This window comes from Apteryx rowi, unplaced genomic scaffold, assembly GCF_003343035.1.
Source record: "Apteryx rowi isolate R43461 unplaced genomic scaffold, aptRow1 scaffold_443, whole genome shotgun sequence".
NCBI lineage: Eukaryota > Metazoa > Chordata > Aves > Apterygiformes > Apterygidae > Apteryx > Apteryx rowi.
Window position 1 is genome coordinate 565,415 of NW_020450698.1, and position 19,580 is coordinate 584,994.

General features: G+C 49.1%; 1 protein-coding gene and 1 long non-coding RNA gene across 2 annotated transcripts; one reads left to right on the forward strand and one right to left on the reverse strand.

The window, feature by feature from the left end:
* The first annotated feature begins 1,820 nt into the window (after positions 1–1,820).
* LOC112971480 lies at positions 1,821–10,189 on the forward strand. The gene is made up of 2 exons (XR_003255367.1): positions 1,821–2,056; positions 7,649–10,189. It is a non-coding gene; the product is annotated as an uncharacterized LOC112971480 (long non-coding RNA).
* On the reverse strand, positions 10,094–19,487 carry TXN2 (thioredoxin 2). Its single transcript, XM_026076945.1, has 4 exons — positions 19,393–19,487; positions 18,562–18,812; positions 16,281–16,404; positions 10,094–10,800 (listed from the first exon to the last, which is right to left on the reverse strand). Exons 1-4 carry the CDS (start codon positions 19,429–19,431, stop codon positions 10,684–10,686), a joined length of 531 nt encoding a protein of 176 aa, XP_025932730.1. The 5' UTR covers positions 19,432–19,487; the 3' UTR covers positions 10,094–10,683.
* Between the last annotated feature and the right edge of the window lie 93 nt (positions 19,488–19,580).

Below are 19,580 nucleotides of genomic sequence, written 5' to 3' on the forward strand. Positions count from 1 at the left end.
AACTCTGAGGCTCAGGGAGACAGGGTGTACCAGGCAGTAGCTAGGACTGGAAGACAAAAGGCAGGACGACAGAAATCATGTTCTACTCTGGCGATGTTGCCGGAGGGCAATGCATCACTACCATGATGTCATAACTGTGAGGTACAACCTTTAGAGAGTAAAAAAAGAAGAACACCCATTACTCATGGACCAGTCAAGCATTTTGAAAGGAGGATACTGAGAAGGAAGACCTTACCTGCTTGCTGCCTGGGGGTGATGGTAGGCAAAATGACTTATGATTGCAAATCAGTGGTGGCATTTGCAATATCAGGATCCCCCCGCACAGTCAGAAGAACTGCTGATTGTGGCATGATGAGCAATCCCTCTGGAGTCTTCATAAAAGATGGGGAATAGGGAAGGTTGAGAAGACCTCTAGGCTCTGTATCGGGGGAATACATAGCAAGAGGGATTGAGCTGGGATGCAAGACCTCAGATATGAGGCTAACAAATAGGTCACAGACATGATCTGCAGGCAGGAGGAGGGAAGCAGGGACAGGGTATCTCTGTGCTGTCAGCTGAGTGTGCAGCTCAGCTTCCCCCTATCTACCTTACAAAGCCAGAAGCCCTGTGAGGAGGTGTCCTTGCACCTCCCTGGACAGAGGATGTGAGGTACTTCATTTCAGGCCAAACTCTTGTTTGTGCAGTCTAGACAGACTAGGCAGGGTAGGGCCAAGCCCAGACCAGCAGCTCCTTGGTGTAAGATATGGGCACTGCAGTGCTAAGTTACAGACCAGGGAAGAGGCAGCAACAGAAAGAGAAAGCCTGAGAGTGCTGGTTCTCAGCTGGTCACATCCGTTCCTCATTTTGGAGCAGGAATGTAGCCATCAAGTTTCTATATTAAGGTGCTATAGCTCATGGTGCTGAAAATTTGGCAGAGAGGGATGAGGGATACTGGGTAAAGACCTCCTTGGCATTCAGAGCTGAGCCAATCCAGAACTGTGGACTTACAAAGAAGAGGAAGAAAATAGAGGAGGTCTCCTACGAGAAACAAAAATATAAATCTGCATAATGAAGGGCGAGGTGCTCAAAGGCCTGGCTCAGAGCAGGTCAAAGTTTGATCCTCAGCTAGAAGAGATTATTACAGAAGTGCAATATGATAATTTTTTTTACTACAAGCCAAGGACAAAAACCACTGACTGTTCACATCACACAGCTCTCTTGAGCCTGCAAACAATTTGGGGGGCTGCCTTAGGTGGTGTGGACAACAGGAGGTCAGGTCGGGTTTGAAACGCTGAGCTCGTTTCAGGGCTCAGCATCTCCTACTGAGACCCTTTGGCCAATCCCAGAGAAAGGCATGGAGGTAAAATTCCAGCTCAGCTCATCCTCCCCAGCAGTTCCACCTCTGGATCTACCAGGAGCAGCTGGGGTGGGATGGAAAGCCATATCTGGCAAAGGTCTGAGCCATCCTGCACCATCACCGCTGCTGGAAATAGGTCAGAGGACCTAAAATATGTTTACAGCCACAGTAAGCCATGGGGACCTTGTTTTCTGCTCAGGGCAGGGTGGCTGGCCTGTCCCTTCCAACTCTGCAGCTCAGCATATCTCACAGGGCTTATCTGGTCGCGTGCCCTCCTCCCTGCCCAGCCGTACCCCCAGGGCCGGATTTTCCTGCTTCACCCCAAACTTGTTTTTATTATTTTTAAACAAACAGAGTTATGTCTGTTTTGATTTCCAGACGGAGGTTAGAGGGAGGTCAGAGCTGACATCTGGGCTGGAGATAACATTCCCGTCTAATTAGCAAGCCCTGAATAACGAGGGCCTTCCTGTCCCCTCCCCCCGTTTCGCCCTGGCAGGCAGGACAGGGCAGAGTCGGCACAGACCGGGGCAGAAACAGGGCGCTCAGCCCCTCTCAGCCGGGAGGAGCTGCCCCTTCAGACCGTGGTTTGTTTCCCAGTGCCACGGTTCTCTGCAGCTTGCTCGCGGGGGCTGGCAGGAGAYGACCGGAGGCTGGAAGCGGGGAGCTGCCGCGCTCTCCAGCCACGAGCGAGCGACCAGCAGGGCCCTCCTTCATGCCCAGGTAGGCAGCACTTGCTCAGCCTTCGCAGCCTGTTTCCAAGCACTCGGACACAGATTTCTGAAGCGCTCGGGACGCTGATCTTTTTGCTTAGTACAGGGGCTAAAAGGGAGCTGAACTCTGGAAACGCCTGCCCTGAGGGTGTGTGCAAACGGGAAGTATCTGGTTGCATGCTCCAGCAGGGCAGGAGCCCCAGCGGCACAGGGAGCTCTGCACAGCCGTGGCAACGTTACAGACAAGGTGCAAAAGCCCGACAGGCTTTCACGACCTGTCCGACCTACCGCCACACAGCGGGGAAGCTTTAAAGGTAGATGGATAGTGCCTGGATCATCAGCACGTTTTCCCAGTTGCCAACCACCCGCAGACAGATGCTGTTGTCTGGGGAGAGCGTATTCACCTTTTCTGGAAACCAGAGGTTACTGATTTTCTCACATTGGGTGCTACCCTTACTGCTGTACCAATGTCAGTGTGTTAAGAGATGAGATCAAGAGATGTCATGTTGGTGGGAGACACAAATGAAATGTGCAGTGGGGTTCCCCTGTCATGGCCAAGTGGCCCTCTCCTCTCCCCTCAGTCTAGCTAACCATATATTGGCACCTCCATCCCAGAATTGTACCATTTATCAGTGCGGCGCAGCCTGCCAGGGTGACATGATGCAGCTGTTTAATTGTGCACAGCAATACCGCAAACCGGAAGCAACCATGGCAAGAGCCAGTTTGGGGGCAGAAGAGCAAACAGGGAGGCCGCCTGGGCCCCAGGCTATGCAGTCAGGGACAAGGAGTGAGACAGGAGGGCTGTGGATAAGTCTAGGAGACCTCCTGAGTTTCTCAGGCCTCCTGGAGTCCTCTATGAGCACACAAGACTCTGGCACATGGGGCTACAGCGTGCTGGGAAAGGTTGCGGGGCAAAGCCCCAGCCGGCAGTAGTGGTCTCTGGCCAGGCTCCTTTGGGCACAGGGCCCTGTTATCTGGCTGCTTGTTGCTGCAAAGTGATGGCCTGTCTCCCCCCATGGCCAGATGGAACGGGTCAGCGGACCATGGCTCAAGCTGGCCAGTTTTGGCCAGGATGCTGTGGTGGAGGTGGCAGAGGGGTGGCTGTGCCAGGGAGGCCCACTTTGTCCTCACGCATGGGAGCAGAGGAGAACCCCAGCCTTCACTTTTTCCCAGCCAGCAATGCGGGGGCAACCATAGCCTGGGTTTCCTGCTGTGCCTGAGACATGGCCCCCCCTGAAGCACAGCACAAAGACGCTGGAATAAAGCCTGACTCAGCTACAAGAGAGACACCCCAAACTGAATCACACATGAGCTCTGAGTTTTCCTTGCAGCTCCCCCAATGCGGGCTGACTGTGCCCAGCCAGCGCTTGCAAAACCCCATGAGATCACAGGCGCAAGCGAGCGTGGAGAGGGCTGAACCTCAGCCAGGCACTCTCCAGGTGAGATTGCAACACCTGATGCATCCACTTGATGCAAAACCTCAGCCCCCGCTGACAACCTTAGCAAAACCAGTAACATGCCAACCTGCCTGCACTGTCAACTCCATGGTGGGGGTGGATTTAATGAGGGCAGTGCACAGCCTTCGTCGCTGGAAACACCTCAGAGAGGATGTGACCTTCATTCCTGACCTTGGTGTAAAACCCAGTGAAGGGAAGGAAAAAAAAGGCAGGGTTAGAGGTTCAGGATTTAACACTGCCTGAGCTCAGTCGCAGTGCCCCAGGCTGCAGACTAAAAAGGACAAGGCTGTAAACTGTGTCCTTGGGTCAGCCATGTGCTGCTCGTAGCTGCAGGCTGGGCACAGTGTTGGGGGGAGGCACGGCATCACAAGGAAGCAGCAGAACAGGGAGATGATGGCTACCCAAAAAGTCTGCTCATGAACATAGCTTCATGTTTCAAGTTTCCATGCTGCAGACTCTAGTGAGACCAGAGCAGTGGGTCCCTCACATTCTCATATCCTTTAATATCAGGGGTGCTACCACCTTCTGGCCACCTGTGCTGCGCCAGACAGGTCAAAAAGATGCAAAATGTGCTTCCTCTGAGTGTCACTAAGGAAACCTGAATTGGGAACAGAACTTGAGCCCAATGCCAGAGAAATGGGAACAAGAACTAAACACTACACAGACAGGTACAAGGGAGTTGGCATGCTGGGCAACCACATAGTTTAGCATTAGAAATGCAGTGACAGGCTTGAGAGTGCCAATGTTTAATATTGTCTGAGGTCTAGGGAAAATTCTCTGTGTTCCTGCCAGGATCTTAGGCTGAAGCCCATCAGACCTGGCTGGGCTGGGAAAGGGAAGCTGAATCTCCTCAGGTTATGACTAATGAAAGAGGTAAACCAAAGGATCAGCCCCTTGAGAGCAAACCCAGGGAGCAAGAAAGAACTAGAAGGTTTTGTTGTGTAGTTTCCTGCCAAAAATTGGCAAGACTGTAAAATCATGCGCACAGAACAATAAGCTCTCCCAGCAGCTGCTAAAGCCATCACCTGGGGAGCTTCCTGCAATCAGCCAGTGGAAGGACAAAAAGGAGCTTCCACATGTTTTCCTGGAATTTGTCATATGTGTGATTTACACTCTGGTTAGTTCCTGCCATCCTCCCCTCCCCCAGGGTCGGGTGTCTCACCCTTGGAGAAGAGGATGTGGTTATTAAGACCAACTTCTGTTGAGGAGCAGGCTCATCTTTCAGACTTGCTTCTCCAAGCAGCAGGAGGTGTTTTTCTTTATGACTTCTGAGTCACCCTATAGCCTCCCTGCAGACATATTTCCCCTATGCTCATTTTGCTCTCTGGGCACTGCTTGGACTTCCCCTGTAATCTGGGTACTATTACTCCTCTAGCCTGCTGCACCCCAAAGAGACCCAAAGCACTCTGCAAATATTCTCTGGATAACACACATTGCAGCTCCACTGCTTATGCTTACCAAATAGTTTGCATGATGCCGTCACCACCCTCTTTTTAGACAGTCATGCCTTTCCAAAGCATTAGTCTCTTGGTCTGAACACTGCCATACTGGATCTCTCCTTGCAGATGAGTATTTTTAGAAAGTTTGAGCTAAGACCATGCAGTCACTCCTGAGCTATGCCAGGGTGAAAAGAAAACAACCACTTTTGCATGAACAATACAGGCATGTAACAAAAAGTCACTGCAAATGGGATTTTTCACCATCACTCAAAACTAGCTAAGCTTTGAAAGATGAAACTTGCAGTCAAAAAAAAAAAAGAAAAGAAAAGAAAAAAGGCTTCTAGTGAACAGAAAGGGCTTTGACAATTTACTTAAAAAGCCAGATTAAAGCAAAACAATGTTATATAAATACTGGAAGGCATGTCACAGCTTGCATGCAGTACAACACTCCACTTACATCACATCTGCTGTGCTAGCCAGACCCAGAGCACTAGTTACCTGCTCACTCTAATGTGCCACAACACGGTGGTTAAAGCAGTCTGTGAGGAAAGGAACTCAGCAATTCCTGTACCTGCTGCCCTGGGCCCCGTGGGGAAGCGTTATTGCTTTGGGGTCAAGCAGAAGAAAGCAATCTCGGGCATCATAGCTCCTCTCCAGTCCTAGGTCTGTGAAGCTACATGCACCACATGTGCAGAGCCATGTAAGATGCATGTCCTCTTGCTCCCTGCTCTGCAGGCACCAGGACGGAGGACCTGCAGCAGCTTGGGAGACCTGAGGTTACCATCATCTCCAGAAAACACCAAAATCTCTGGTGTATTTTGTACTGTCTGGACAAATTGAAGTGGATGTTTTTTAGGACTCTCATTGCAAAAATGTCCTGTTTTTCAGTACTACTCAACTACTTCTCTGATCAGAGGAGAGATGGAGCTGGGGGTGCCTTTTTGCAGCTGGGGAACTAGCAGTGGGGACCAAGAAGGGCACCAGGAACTCAGCCTTCCCCTAAGAGGGAAGAGCAAACAGGCTGGGTCATATCTTCATTCATCAGCAGCTACAGTGTGTGTGTACATAAACACACACACACACACATATATATATATATTCAGGGACATTTCTCCACAGAAGCTACATGCCCTGAAGAAAAGTCAGTCAGTTCTGGTGTATTTTTATTGTGGCTGTTTTGATTACCAGGGTCTGGGAGGTCCACGCAGGCAGGCAGGAGGTTGGGTACTGCCCTGGAGCAGAGCCTTGTTGTCTGCAGCTGTCCACACTGTCTGCCCATTGGGATGAGTTGCTCCACGGTCCCCCACTCTGGCCCCTCTGTGTGGGACCGGTCCCCCAGTCTCAGTCCCCACTGGGGATCTCTTGCCACCAGTGCACCAGGGAGGCAAATATAGGGTTTCTCCTTGCTCCAACCCCACTAGGATGTGGAGAGCCACGTTTTCAAGCTCTCTCTAGAGGTTTCCAGTTTCCATCCATTTGGCTGCTCTAGGAGCATAAGGGGAGATTTGGTGCCCCACCCCTCTTTCCCACCACACAGGTTTCCCCTGCTTCTCCTGGCTCCTTCCTTCCATGGAGCACAGCACTGAAAGAAAAAAAGCAACTGCTCCACTGCTCCCTGCTTCCTCTCTGAACTCATAGCCCAGGGCACCAGGCACGAAATAGGGGAGGGAACAGGTATTGCTCAGCACAGCAAACCCTTCTGGCATCACACTCAGGCTGCAACTGCAGCACTGGCAGTTAGTTGCAGCCTCCAGTTTTTGCCTCAGAGAGGTTTTTTAAGAGGGAAAGTGTTAGTGAATGTAGAAAGTTGCAGAGTCAGAAAAACCACAAGGTTTACAAGTGATCTGAGTGTCCTTGAGAAGAACAACAGAAAAGCAATACGGAAGCACAGCTCTGGAGCTGACTGGGGCACCTGGACCTTTCTCACCTCTCCTTTTGTTCTTGCACTGCTGGGAAAGATGGACGGATGTATGCTGACAGACTCAATCCTGGGTGGGCTGGAGTGGCAGGTAACAAAGATGGGGCTGCGTAACAATTGATGTATTTTGATTTCTGTCTGGACCTCAAGACTTTGATAATTTATCTTATCTTTTTATTGCTTAGAATATTTCAGCTCCCAAGCTATGAGGGTATTACTATAACTTGTTATTCTTTAACTTACATGAAGCTTCAGTGATCGTTTAATGTGACTCAAACACTTTTGAACACCATTGAGCCTAACATTGCTGCTAATAAGTCTTCCAGGGTTTGAAATTTTAATTGCCAATTCTGTCTGAATCCTATAATTACTAATTGAAAAAAAAAAAGGAAAAAACCTCAGAGCAGTTAACAAGCTGTAGTGGCAAACAGTAAAGCCAGGTTAGTGAAAGGCCCTGCCTAGGGCAGAATTAGTGATGGCTGTTTCCCTGTTCACATGGGACTGATATTTGTTTCTTTCTTTACACTGGAGGAATGGTACAATATGTTGATAAAGCAAAGGATTTACTATTAATAATAGGTGGCCAGACTGCTGAGGCCATATCTGATTGGAACCAAATCTGGCCCCAACTCCTGTCCCCATCAAAGTTGTACGCGTATTTGTGGGGAGCCAACTCCCTGTATGCTGCAAATCAGGCAACCTGAAATTTTCATGTCTACCCACACATTGTTCTGGTCGCAGCTTAGCATACCTAGCAGAAAAGGTAACACAGTTCTCCTTCCCTGCAGGTCTTTGGCATGGCACAGAGCAGATGGAGTTTAACATGGAGTTCAGCAGATGGACACAAACATCTTGAGGAAAGGAGCAGCCGCTTTAGGGCTTGATGCAAGCCAACAGAAATGAATGGAAAACCTCCAATTGCCTTGAATCAGGCCCCTTTGTCAAGAACATGAGCACAAAGGCAGAGGTCAGGTACACGAATTTTGTGGGGGTCTTGGTGTTGGGTTCAGAATGCACCGGGGAGCAAGAAGCAGGTTTGGTTCAGCTTTGCACCCTTGGAAAGCCACCAACTGCCACACGTTCTTAAAACAGCAACCAGGAACATCAGAAGCAGAGAACAGTGCTGTAATGCAGGCAGTCCTGGGCGGGAAAAAGTAAATGTTTAACAGATCAGAGGAACGTTAGACATGTTTAACTCCAAAAATGAAGAACAACTGCATCCTTGCCAGAACAAGAACAGAGAAAACATTTTAACAACTGACCTGGAAAAAGCAACTACGGTTGAGACATAACCTATTGCATTGTCTCTCTCAGGAATGACCAACATCACATTCAGGTGGCATGAAAATTGCTTTGTAACCCCCCTCTTTTTACTTCTATATAAATACACTGCTTGTAGTGCTTCCCACTTACACTTCATCTGTTATTAACAGCAACTGTGGAAATCCTTGAAGCCTCCCTCAGCAGACACTAAACAGGGATTTGAATTAAGATCCTGCTGCAGAAAACATCTTTGCACTTTTAAGTCCTGTACCATGGCGAAAATTTTGCAAATCACTAAGGGAGTCTGAAGGTGCTCCCAGACTCTCCCTTCTCCTTCTCCACCAGTTATGCTGTTTCGGAGAGATTTTTCACAGTGCACCACATATGTGGGTCTTCAGTATTTACCTTAGAGAAACAGTTGTGGTTTTCACGCAATGCGTTCTAAAGCATGCTGGCGCTTTAATAACTGAATGCCACATTAGCTCCACTTTTCCTTAGAAGGAAGTGATAAAATAGCTAATTTATACTGTCTCTTAAATGCACAATGCAAAGTCACTGTGTTTTTTCCTGTTCTGTGGGATGGTGAGGCATGAAAGTTGACTTTGTTGCATACATGATGCTGTTCCCCTATTTTTCCTGCATGTGCAGGAAAATGGAGACTGTCTTTGCTAGAAGTGTTTATGGAGCAGGAACGCTGAGGTGAACTGAAACTGCAGAGCAAGTTGCCTGGCCTGAAACATGAGCAGGATACCAGCAGCATAACTTTGGTGGTCTCAAAAATAAAATAAAGTGCTATTTTAACTGATCATAATTGACCAACAGTGCTTTGCTGAATTACCTCCAAGTGACATCACTTCCAGCAGCATACTATGTCAGCAACATGCCAGGATGTTAGCTCAGCCTGAACCTGTCAGCAAGGTACTCCCTTTAAGGCAACCGGCACCAATTTTGCTGTTGTTCAGGCCACATGGTGCCCAGGGTGAGGAAAGCAGGTGAGAACAGCAATGCCTACAGCACTGCAGTTGCAGCATAACACGCAGGACTTAGATCACCACTCCGCCACTCCTTAAAAGGTCATAAATGGTTATTGCAAAGGTGTAGAAAAAATTGCCTTGCTGCTTTTAACAACCAACCTATGCCAGGGAGGCAAAATGGTGCAGAGCCAAAGCAGTGTTAAGAGCGACTGAAGGGAAACAGAAGCAGGGAAGAGGAAAAAGGCTTTTACATGGTTATTAAGCATTTACAGTGTTCTCATGCATCTTAGGTAAGTCACCTGAAGCTAAGTGTTATAATGGGCATCAGCCCTGGCCTTGTGCTCTGCCTACAAGTGCAAGGAGGCTTGGAATGGGGCACTGTAGAGGAAAATGGGAAGCATCCAAAAGTCAGGTTGACTGGAGACAGGTGTAGGACAGGAGGAGGAGGAGGAGGGAAGGGCTGAAAGCTGCTGGTGATATGAACACACAGTTCCATCCCTTGGTCTAAAGGTCAAGGCAATTAAAGTCAAAAGGCTGCCTTTTGGCATGGCTCACCTGCGTGAACAGATTTAATTACTCACAAAACAGAGAGGGAGGCTCTCAGACTCCTCAACCAGGAAAGGACTGAAAAAAGCACACTGGGTGTGTGGGGGGGTGCTGAGCAGGTTTGTTGTGTGCAATGAGCCAGTGTTCCTCTGCACACAGGAGAGTCCTTTTTCCAGAGTCCTGGATTCAGCAGCACCAACAGTGGGTCTGATCAGACTGGGAAGTCAGAGAAGCAGCACTGAAAGCCCTGTAAAATAATCCACTTATTTGTTCTTAAGAATATTACTTTTTAGGCTATGGGAGTGTCTCAAGTCCTAACCTGCACTCCTCCAACCCATCATGAGAAATAAGCCACTGCTCTGCTTATCTTCCTTCTCACCTCTCTGGACAGACAAGGGGACTTCCCCAGGATTTCAGAGAATCAAGTTTTATTCTCCAAGTAGACAGAAGTGACCAATAAAGTTCTCTTTATTACAGACCTACAAAAGGACACCCATAAAATACTTCTCTCTATTTTCTCTTATAAAAGAAGAAGCCCACAGATTTGCAGAAGATTCGTACATGTCCCAGCAACATGAGGACAGAGGGACAAGGACACGTTTCACAGACAATGCAGAGGCATTCTTGGCTTTAAACAAACCCACCCAGGGCAGGTATGCATCCACATCTTGCAGGGAGTAGCTGCCCTCTGCTCTGGGCTATCTGACTCTAGGCAAAGGGAAAAACATTCCTCCTCTAACTCAGCAGCAGTTCCACACGTCAGCTCTTTGCTGATAAAGATGGGCTCCTAATTCCAGCCACATTCCCCACTTTGAGAATAAGCAGTCATGCTCCCCAGCACCTTTTACAACTACTGCTGCCCAAGAGAAGGGGGGAGTGAGAAGGAAAGGTTACAACATTGTCCGTCTCCTAAAACCCCCAAAACAGAACAAAACCCCAGGTTGTACAAGGCAGGCAGGTCATGTGCCCCTCAGCTCTCCCAGGCAAGGAATGCACGACATGGATGCATCCAGAGGCAGAGGTACAGCCACCTTTTTACTTCAGGCTCCAATGAGTTTCTTGAGGAACGCTTCCAGCTGATCCTCATCTTTTATCCCCACAAACTTATCCACAACATCTCCATTCTTCATAGCCAGCACGGTCGGCACTGCTGACACCTGGGGGACGAGAGAAGCAGGGATGTGTGTAAGCAAAGGCTGCGAGGAGCCCAGCTGCACTCAGACCCCAATTGGAGCTCTACAAAGACCTGCTGCGCCTCCTCAGCATCCCTCACACCTGGGAGCAGCAGGTTAACTACACTTGGCTAGAGACCAAAAGCCAGGCATAAGAAAAGAGAAAGGTATTTTTAGTTAAGACTTTGTTTTCCACTTCCAGAGACTTCACTTTCCATGGCTAAAGGCATTTTATTAAAAGCAAGCTCTGTAAGAGAGTAACTGTACACTGGCCAAGGCTAACATGTTCCCTAGCAAAACCAGGGCCAGCTAGGCTCCATGTTCTTCTTCTCTCTGTGGCCTTATCTCTGTATTGACTTAAGTAACACTGCTCAAGTCTGTGCAACTTTTCTAGTTTAAGTAAGACCCAAAATTTAAAAGAAAAAACCCCCAAACCTAATAAAAAATTAAACAGGTAAAGCTTTTGCCCCCTCCAATACAAATTCCTCTTCTCCTTTCAGGCTTCCACTTTAAGCTCTCATGATCAAACAAACCCAATCTTTACCAGTACTTTCCAGGACACCTCTCAGACATGATCTTTGGACATTTTATGGCTGGGCTGGTATCAGACTGGGCCTGTGTTTTTCTCCAGATAGGACAGGAGCTAGAGGACGGTTCCCCACCCATCACTGAACAGGCAGAAGATTTCCTGCTCTATCCTACCATAGTACTGACAACTCCTTCCAACCCATCTGTCCTTTTCAATGGTTTAGCTTGTCACATATCAGTGGCTGTCCACTGCGGATCCCTGACAATTATGTAAAAAGAGAGAAATCCCTTCAATCAGAGACAGCAAGCAGCCGCATTGCGCTGGGTGCTACTATTTTAGCCTAGAACAAAATTTGCTGGGAGTTACCCAAGAGAACAGCAGTAGAAATGACAATGCTCCCCAGGGACCTGCCGAGTGAACAACAACAGAAGAACCTTCAGACCTTGTGGACACAATATAGAGAAGGAGTGGTCAAAGCTCAGAGAGTTGCATGAAGGGGAGATCTGGTTGTGTTTCTGAATAGACAGCTGCATACCCCTGCAGCCTCAGCACCCTTTTATCTGTACAAAGCCTCTCCCCTGAAACACATCCTGTCCATATCTCGCCTGCTGCCTGTTTGCCAGCCTGCAGCGCCTTCCCTCATATGCTCCCAGCTGTCCTCCACTTCGCTGCCAGCAAGGATCTGCCATGCTCACAAATCCTTCCTGCAGGAAACCCTCCAGAGACCTGGCTTTGCTTCCATCAGGAGTTTGAGATGAAAGACACATTTTGTTCTTCCGTTTCTACCACATCCTAGCTGGCCAGTCCAGCATGGTTCCTTGTAGCCTGTCCTCCAGGGCTTTGTGCAGTCTAATTTGACAGGATGGCAGCAATGGGGCCTCTGCCACCTCCTCTAGTGCTGGTGCAATGCATGTTCTTCAGCTCCTCCTAGTGACTGGCTGCAGCAGATCTGGAAAACTTGGGCCCCAGGGCTGTTGACATGCTCACTTGTGATTTTAGACAAGAGAAGTACAACAGTGCAAGTACTACATTTGACTGGTCTCTCCTCTCCTAGAAGGGCAAAGTTCCACAGAGCTTCCCTCTGATTTGTTAAGGGGGGTAATAACAAGCAGAGTTACCCCAGCTCCATTCAAAAAATAGTGTATCCAACCAGCAACATTAAATCTTATGTCACAAGACACAGCACTAGGCCAGGTGAGGTACAGATGACACTTCAAAGCACTAGAGAAGACCAGATAATACTGAGTTACAGAGTTACAGGGCTCTGCATGCTGACCAGCAGACCCATGAGCTTCATGCATACTTGCTCCCTTCATCTCCTCCCACATGTCTCTAGTCAGGCAAAATATCAGCATCAGCAGGCAACATGCCCAGATCTCCTCCCTCCCTGTTTCTCTGGGGTGGCAGCAGAAGTATTGTGCTCTATGCTTTTACCAGTCAAAGAAAAACCCAACAGTCTAAAAGAGAAAGGTGCAATGGCAGTTTTAAAACTAGGCACCATGAAGTTGGAAGCTCTGAGTGGGGCACAGCTCCCCTTTTTTGTAGCAGTGAGGAGATCTTGACAACAGGCCCAGGGATTGAGACTGCAGAGCTGGGCAAGAACCAGGGACCCTGTGAGCTCCTTGCATCTGCTCAGAGAAAATGACATTCGTGACAGCATCCCTCCTGTTAGCTACAGAAGAAGCAGCCTGTTAATGGAGCATGTACTTGGTTTTGGTGCTTGTGAAGCAAACATCATGGGAATTTCTAAAAGGCAGGAAACTTTGGGCTTTTTGTTGTTTTCTCCTCTTTTTTTGGATCCAATCTGCACTGAAACAAAAAAATAAGCCCTCCTATTCCTCCAGAACATTTCTAGAAAAAAAGGTCAGGCTGCTTTTGATCAGCCCTGAAAAAAAATAAAGAAAAAAAACAATTAAAAAAAAAAGAGAGCAGCCATCCAGGCTATTCCTGGCAGCACTTCTACCAAGGAAATTCTCTCCCAACCAAAGCTGAGGCTTTTGTACTAATTCAGATCCTACACAGCTAGGCAGGGGGAAGGATTTCACCCATATTTGGGAACAAGACATAAAACTCCCAACAGGAATGAGCTCTGTTGATGAATGACTGTCCCTGTGTCCATCAACTCTCCAGGGCTACTTGAGGTTTGTACTGCCCACCCACAGCAGAAGGGACTGCTCTTTCCCAGTGGACATGCATAGGGCAACAGGCCAAGGCAAAATATAGATTTAAAGAATTTTAAGAGAAAGCAGATGAAACAAAAGTATTCCTTATCCCTTTTTGCTCTTGGGGCAAGAGGTCAAGAGCAGAGTGGAAAAGTGGGAAAGGGCTGCAGTCAGAGATTAAAGGTGTTAGATAAAAGGAGTAGGAACCCCCAGAGAAAGAACTTCTGTGTTGTGCATAACTGGACAGGGAAGGGTGTCTGGGATGTCTCTAGTAGCAGGAAATGCGTCTGCACTTCGTGCTAAGCCAGGACAGCTCGGAGCCAAGGGCAGACAGAAGCGCATGTGAAGGAATGCACAGGCATTCCTCAGCTCTTCGAGGGGGTCTCTCCTCCTCTCTCTTCCTCCCCCCACGCTAGTGAATCTGTTGGAGAGGATGTTGTGCAATCAGGCAGCAAGCCGGGGTCTACGTGCGTGGGCAGGGAATAAACACAGATGGGAGGAGATTTCCTGGCAGCTAGCAAAGGAGTTATGGGGGTGGCATGGACACTGAAAACCCCAAAGGTGAAAACCATCTCAGCCTAGAGACATCCGATCCCAGGTGGAAGGGCTTTAAGAAAAATCCCTCTTTGGCTTTCCTCATCTCTTCCAAATACCATCTTTGGTCCTTCTTTGATCCTGACGTAGTATCTTCCCATCAGCCCTTATGCTCACATCTCCATAACTGGCAACTTCCCAGAACAAGAAGCAAAACCAAGCATTTGCTCAGTATGATATAAACTGGGGACCAAACTTCTGTCTTGAAAAGGATGCCCCAAATTATGAAGACCAGATCAAAAATTCCTCCTTTACCCCTAACCATTTGTGGCTATCTTACTCACGGATGCTGCCAAGAGAGGGGGTCTTAGCCACAGGATAACAGTCAAGACTAGACACACACATCACCCAGAGAGCAGAGGGTGTGGTGACTATCTCTAGGCTGTCCTGCAAAATGAAACTTTGTTGTGTTTAAGACACCTGAAGGAATAGCTGGAAGCCAACCCTTCTCCGCAGCCTGACTCTTGCCTGCACCTACCCCACCAGGGCTGTAGCATAGGCAGACCCTGCAAATAAATGTACACATGTGATGGGAGATGGTGCAGCTGCTCACTCACTGCCTTGTGAAAGTGCACGTGATGCTGAACAGAGTAATCAGTCTAAAAAGGTTGAAAGTTGTTCAGTTCTGTAAAAGACCTTTCTTTACATATGTGCACTCTATTTGCTGTTTTCCAGTCATCTGAGATTATCCTCTTGTAATCCTAGCTAATTCTACCTACAGGAAGGCTTGGAACAATAAAAGAGTTAAGCTAATAATCTCCGATCTCTTCTCCTTAGATAGGACAGCTGCTACCAAGACCTTGCCTGCATCGATTAGGATTTAATACTTTTTGACCCTCGCTGAAACGACCTCCGCCTCCTCAGCTTGTTCTCACTAGCACCCTTGAGCAATACAGCCTTCAGGCTTGCAGCACACAGCCCTGTTAACAAGCCAGCAGCCATACTCCTTGACCTTGGCATATCTGTGAGCATGCTGTCACCAAGGATGGCATCAGGGGTTCTCTTGCCCAACTTGTAGAAGTTGCATCCTCCCATTTGTGGGCACCCGCTGGGCGGACGTCCCACCACAGCACAGGCAGAAAGTTCTGCTTAGGAAAGAGTGGGAGGGAACAAGCTGCTTCAGCTTCCTCCTTTTTCCAGCACTGCAGGGTATGGGAACAGCACAGAACATCTCCTCCAGGCTTAGCAAAATGACAGCTTGCTCACGAGTTAGTTCAGTTTGCTGAACAAATTGAGAAGCTTCCTGTGCTAGCCTCAGCCCTGGGAACAGGACGCCATCTAAGGAGAGGGAGCAGTTCCTATCTGCGTGATATGCAAGTGAAAATTAAGCTCTTTCTTGGCTGTAAAACACAGCAGCAGGATGCCCTGTCTCCATAGATTGAGCAGTTGTTTACAGGGGGAGACAGTAGGGGCTAGGACAGTCTTCAGAGAGGTTTTCTCATTTCTTAAACTGCCTACTCACTGATGCAGGAAGAAAAAAAAACCAAAAACCCAAAACATAAGCCAAGGTCACGGCCTTCTCTGGTCACTCTGCTCCTTCCTGGGGGCAAGGCAGCACAGAGAACACACACATGCAACAGGAGCGTGAAATACTAACATAACCACGGAGGCCCCCACTGCCAAAAGAGGGATGTGTGCTCTTATTGCTTACGTACATTCCCCGTGCTGCCTTTCACTTGTCTAAGCAAAACCCAAAGTGTCTCCTTGTGACGCATCTTAAGGATGTGACATTATCACCCAGCAAGAAAACCAAAACAAGAAAGGGAAGGAGAGGATGGGCTGGTTGCATGAAGAATTGTGTTCAAGAGCTCAACAGACTGGGGCTTGTTACTTCATGTCCTGCATCACATCTGAGCAGCCTATGTACACAGTAAAACACTGCATATTCTCCAAGCTCCTTGGGGGCAGGCAACCACTTATGTTAACACACTTCTGCAAGGCTGAAAGGACACATTTCTGCAGTGAGAGGTGAGGATACTGAACAGGAGCAGCAGAGCTGGAAGAGAGTCAAGCAGTGAGATCCACTGAATAAAGAGTGACCCATAAATCAGCAACCTGTAGGCAGTGGCACTGGGCTTCCTCTCCCTGCCAATGTTGCTGCCATGCAGACACACCTCTCCCCAGAGTGAGACTATCTTTGCATTGTCAGCAAAGCAAAGCCCATGCTCTTTGGCCCCTACCTCGTATTCAATAGCAAGGTCTGTGTGATCATCAATGTCCACTTTAGCCATCAGCACCTTCCCCTCCTGCTTGGCCACCATCTTCTCTAACCTGGGGCCTAGGATCTTGCAGGGGCCACACCATCTGATGAAGAAAGAGGAGAGCAGGCATTAGATGAGGCAAGCACAGCAGCAGCCACAGCAGGGCTTGCTGATACACCAGTGCCTTTACTGCCACTTCACCTCTCTTGTCTTCACCCTGACCTTTGTGCCACAGGACAGCACTAGGATTTAAACACTGAGTGTAAACATTAACCAACCCTCCTGCAGTCCTTCCATTCAAAAGCTAAGCTAGCAAGGCCATTCCTAAATCACGATTTCAAAAGATGTTTCTATCACAAAGGCACTGTCAAATTTTTGTAGGGGTAGGTAAGAAGAGGAAGAGGTCATTATCTAGCATTCCTTTTACTCCCAGGGTGCTTTGGATGTCATTGCAATCATATCAAAATCTGCTCTGCCAAGCTAATGGGGTCTTCCTTCCCTCTCTTCCCAGCCATTCATCCCTACTCACCTCTGTGTTCATACTGGTGCTTACACATTGAGCTGTAACCCAGCGGATCGCTCAGTTGCACTCGTGTGAGTGCTGCCATTGGGTATGGGGGTAGCAGCCCACACTAAGATTGGCTTACATTAATGGTGAAGCAGCAGACTTAGCCTCCATAATAACTGCAGGGTTTACAGAAAAGCCCCCTTTAGCTGCAAAAATTGCAAAGACCTAGCATCTGTTAAAAGATAGGCTACCTATTTCAAACCCAAGTGCAGTAATAGCAGAATTTGCAGAGCTTTGTACACAGAAAACATTCATTGCTTCCTCTAACTGTGCCAGTTAGGAAGGCATGAGCTTATTTAGTTCAAGAAAACATGAGTTAAATCTCTAAGTGCTCTTATTGTCTTCTTTTTTATTTAAAATTCAAGCTCTGGTAAGCTTTGTTCCTCCTCAGATTCTCTCCACCTCAGATTTCAGGCTTTCAGTTTGCCCTCTCCTCCCTGGACAATCCCAGTTAACGTTCATTTTGGTTTGTCTGTTTGGTCTATTTAGAGCACAAGTTTTCAGGCTGATTTGTGCTGTTTGCCCAGAATCTGTCACAAACAGGTTCAGACATTGACAATGCAGGACTAGCAAAACACTTAAGAAAACAAAGATAAACAATATCCTTAATCCAGCAGTTAACATCTAGGTATATTTTTATTGGCAATAGGATGGCAAAATCTTTCCTGATGGCAAATGTTCCTGTTGGTATCACAGGGCTGTTACCGACAAAGGCTTTTGCTGTCAACAGCCCTGCCTCAAGAGCAAGCAGCATTAAGAAAACTGGAAAGACACAACATGACCATTCAGGGAGGCTCAGATCTTCACAGCCACTCATTCTTGTCATCTGAATGCTAAGAGCTACTTAAAAAAAGTTGAAGGTAATAAAAAGAGCATTAAGGAATGATTCAACAGTGGGCACAGCTTCACTTGTATTAAATTCATGAGATTATTTGCTGTAGTCATCTGCCTGGACCTTTGAAGAAAGGTACAGCCAGTTGGGCAACGTGCTGTAGCAGACACCGTTATGGCACAGCGCAGAGCGCATCTCTTGAGCCATACAGGAGCAATGAGCTTTGCAAGGCAGCAAAACAGAGCAACAAAACCTGTCCCTGGGACTTGTTGCCATCAGACCACAGGCTCCAGGCAGTGAAAGGCACAGCAGCACTGTGCAAACACAGGCCCTCTTAAGGTCCACTGTGTTATGCTCATTATTTCTTGTCCATTAGCTACACTGGCACGTTGATAACATATAAAGCACAGTGCTTTTCTAATGTTAATATTGTTAGGCGTTTTTAAGAGGTCATATAAGAGGGTGCACAGAGATAGGGGGAATTTTTCAGTCTTGAGGTGTTTTTTGCAGGATGATAAAGTGTTCAGACCAAGGTGACACCAAAGCATTTTGAAAGTGTAGCTATGCTGCCCAGGGAACGCTTTCTTGGTATTTTTGTTTTAAATACTGGCAGGGCCATGCTACAAAGATGTAAGACAGGTGAAATCTCCAAGGACCTCGCCATAGAGGCGGAAGCACCTTTTAACAACAGAAGCCCTGGGGAGATGGCCAGCAACACTACAACTTGCACAAAAAGCAGGGGTGGAAAGGGACAAGGTACCTGAAGGGCAACCATGGCAGGAAAACAATGCAAAAGTATTTGCATTTGAGACAATGGAGACATGCGAAAGCTGCTCCTAGTCATGGGCCCAGGCACTTACTGTGCATGGAAATCCACCACCACAGGTTTGGGGTTGTTCACTACCCGGTCCTGGAAGTCGCTGCCGTCCTGCACGTTAAAGGTGCTCCCGCAGCCCGCCAGGGTGGCCAGGGCCCTGCCAGGGGCTGGGGGGCCAGGGGGCACCAGAGGGCCATGGGGCACTCGTGGGGGGAGCCCAGCCCATGGTCCTGGTGGGGACAGTGTGCGGGGGGCAAGGGACAGCAGCCGCCGGAGCACCAGCTTCTGGGCCATCTGTGGGGAGAGGAGGAAGAACGTGGGGTGGATGCACCCCAAACCCCACAGCTGGTCCTGCTGCAGCAGCACCCTGCTCAGAGCCAACTGCAAGGGGTGGCCTTGAAGCCAGTGGGTGCCATAGACTGAAATATGGGGCACTATATGGGAGTGCTTACTGCCCCCTGCACCCAGGCCCTGCCTCCCCACTGCAGGTCCAGCCCTCCACCCCCAAGGACCCCCCACCCCCATGGCACAGGGCACCTCAGCTATAGGGTCCTAGCCATGCTGCCATTCCCATGGGGCAGAGCCCCCCACCAGGCACAGAAGCCCTGTTACCTCCTCCAGCCCCATGGAGCAAGGCCCTCCCACGCAGCCCCATGGGGTCCCCATTCCTCACCCACCCATGGGGCAGGCCCCCTGCCCATGGGGCCCCAGCTGCTCCCCCATCCCCACGGGACAGGCCCCCCTCGACCCCGGAGGCCCGCTGTCCCCAGCCCCACGAGACACGCCCCCCTCAACCCCACGGCCCCCTGCCGCACAGACCCCCCGGCCCTGGGCCCGGCCCCTCCCGCCCCGCGGGGCGGCCCCCGCCCCGCACCTTTCCGGGCCCGGAGGTGACCCACGGCCGACCAAGCATTCGCACGGCGCTGCACCGACCTGCGCGCTGATTGGCTGCAGCCGCAGGAAAGCTGCGGAGCCCGGAACTGGTACGGCTGGAGCTGATTGGTTAGCGGCGGATGACTCCGGCCGGAGCGCCAGCTGACTGGCCGGCGAAGGAGGAACGGA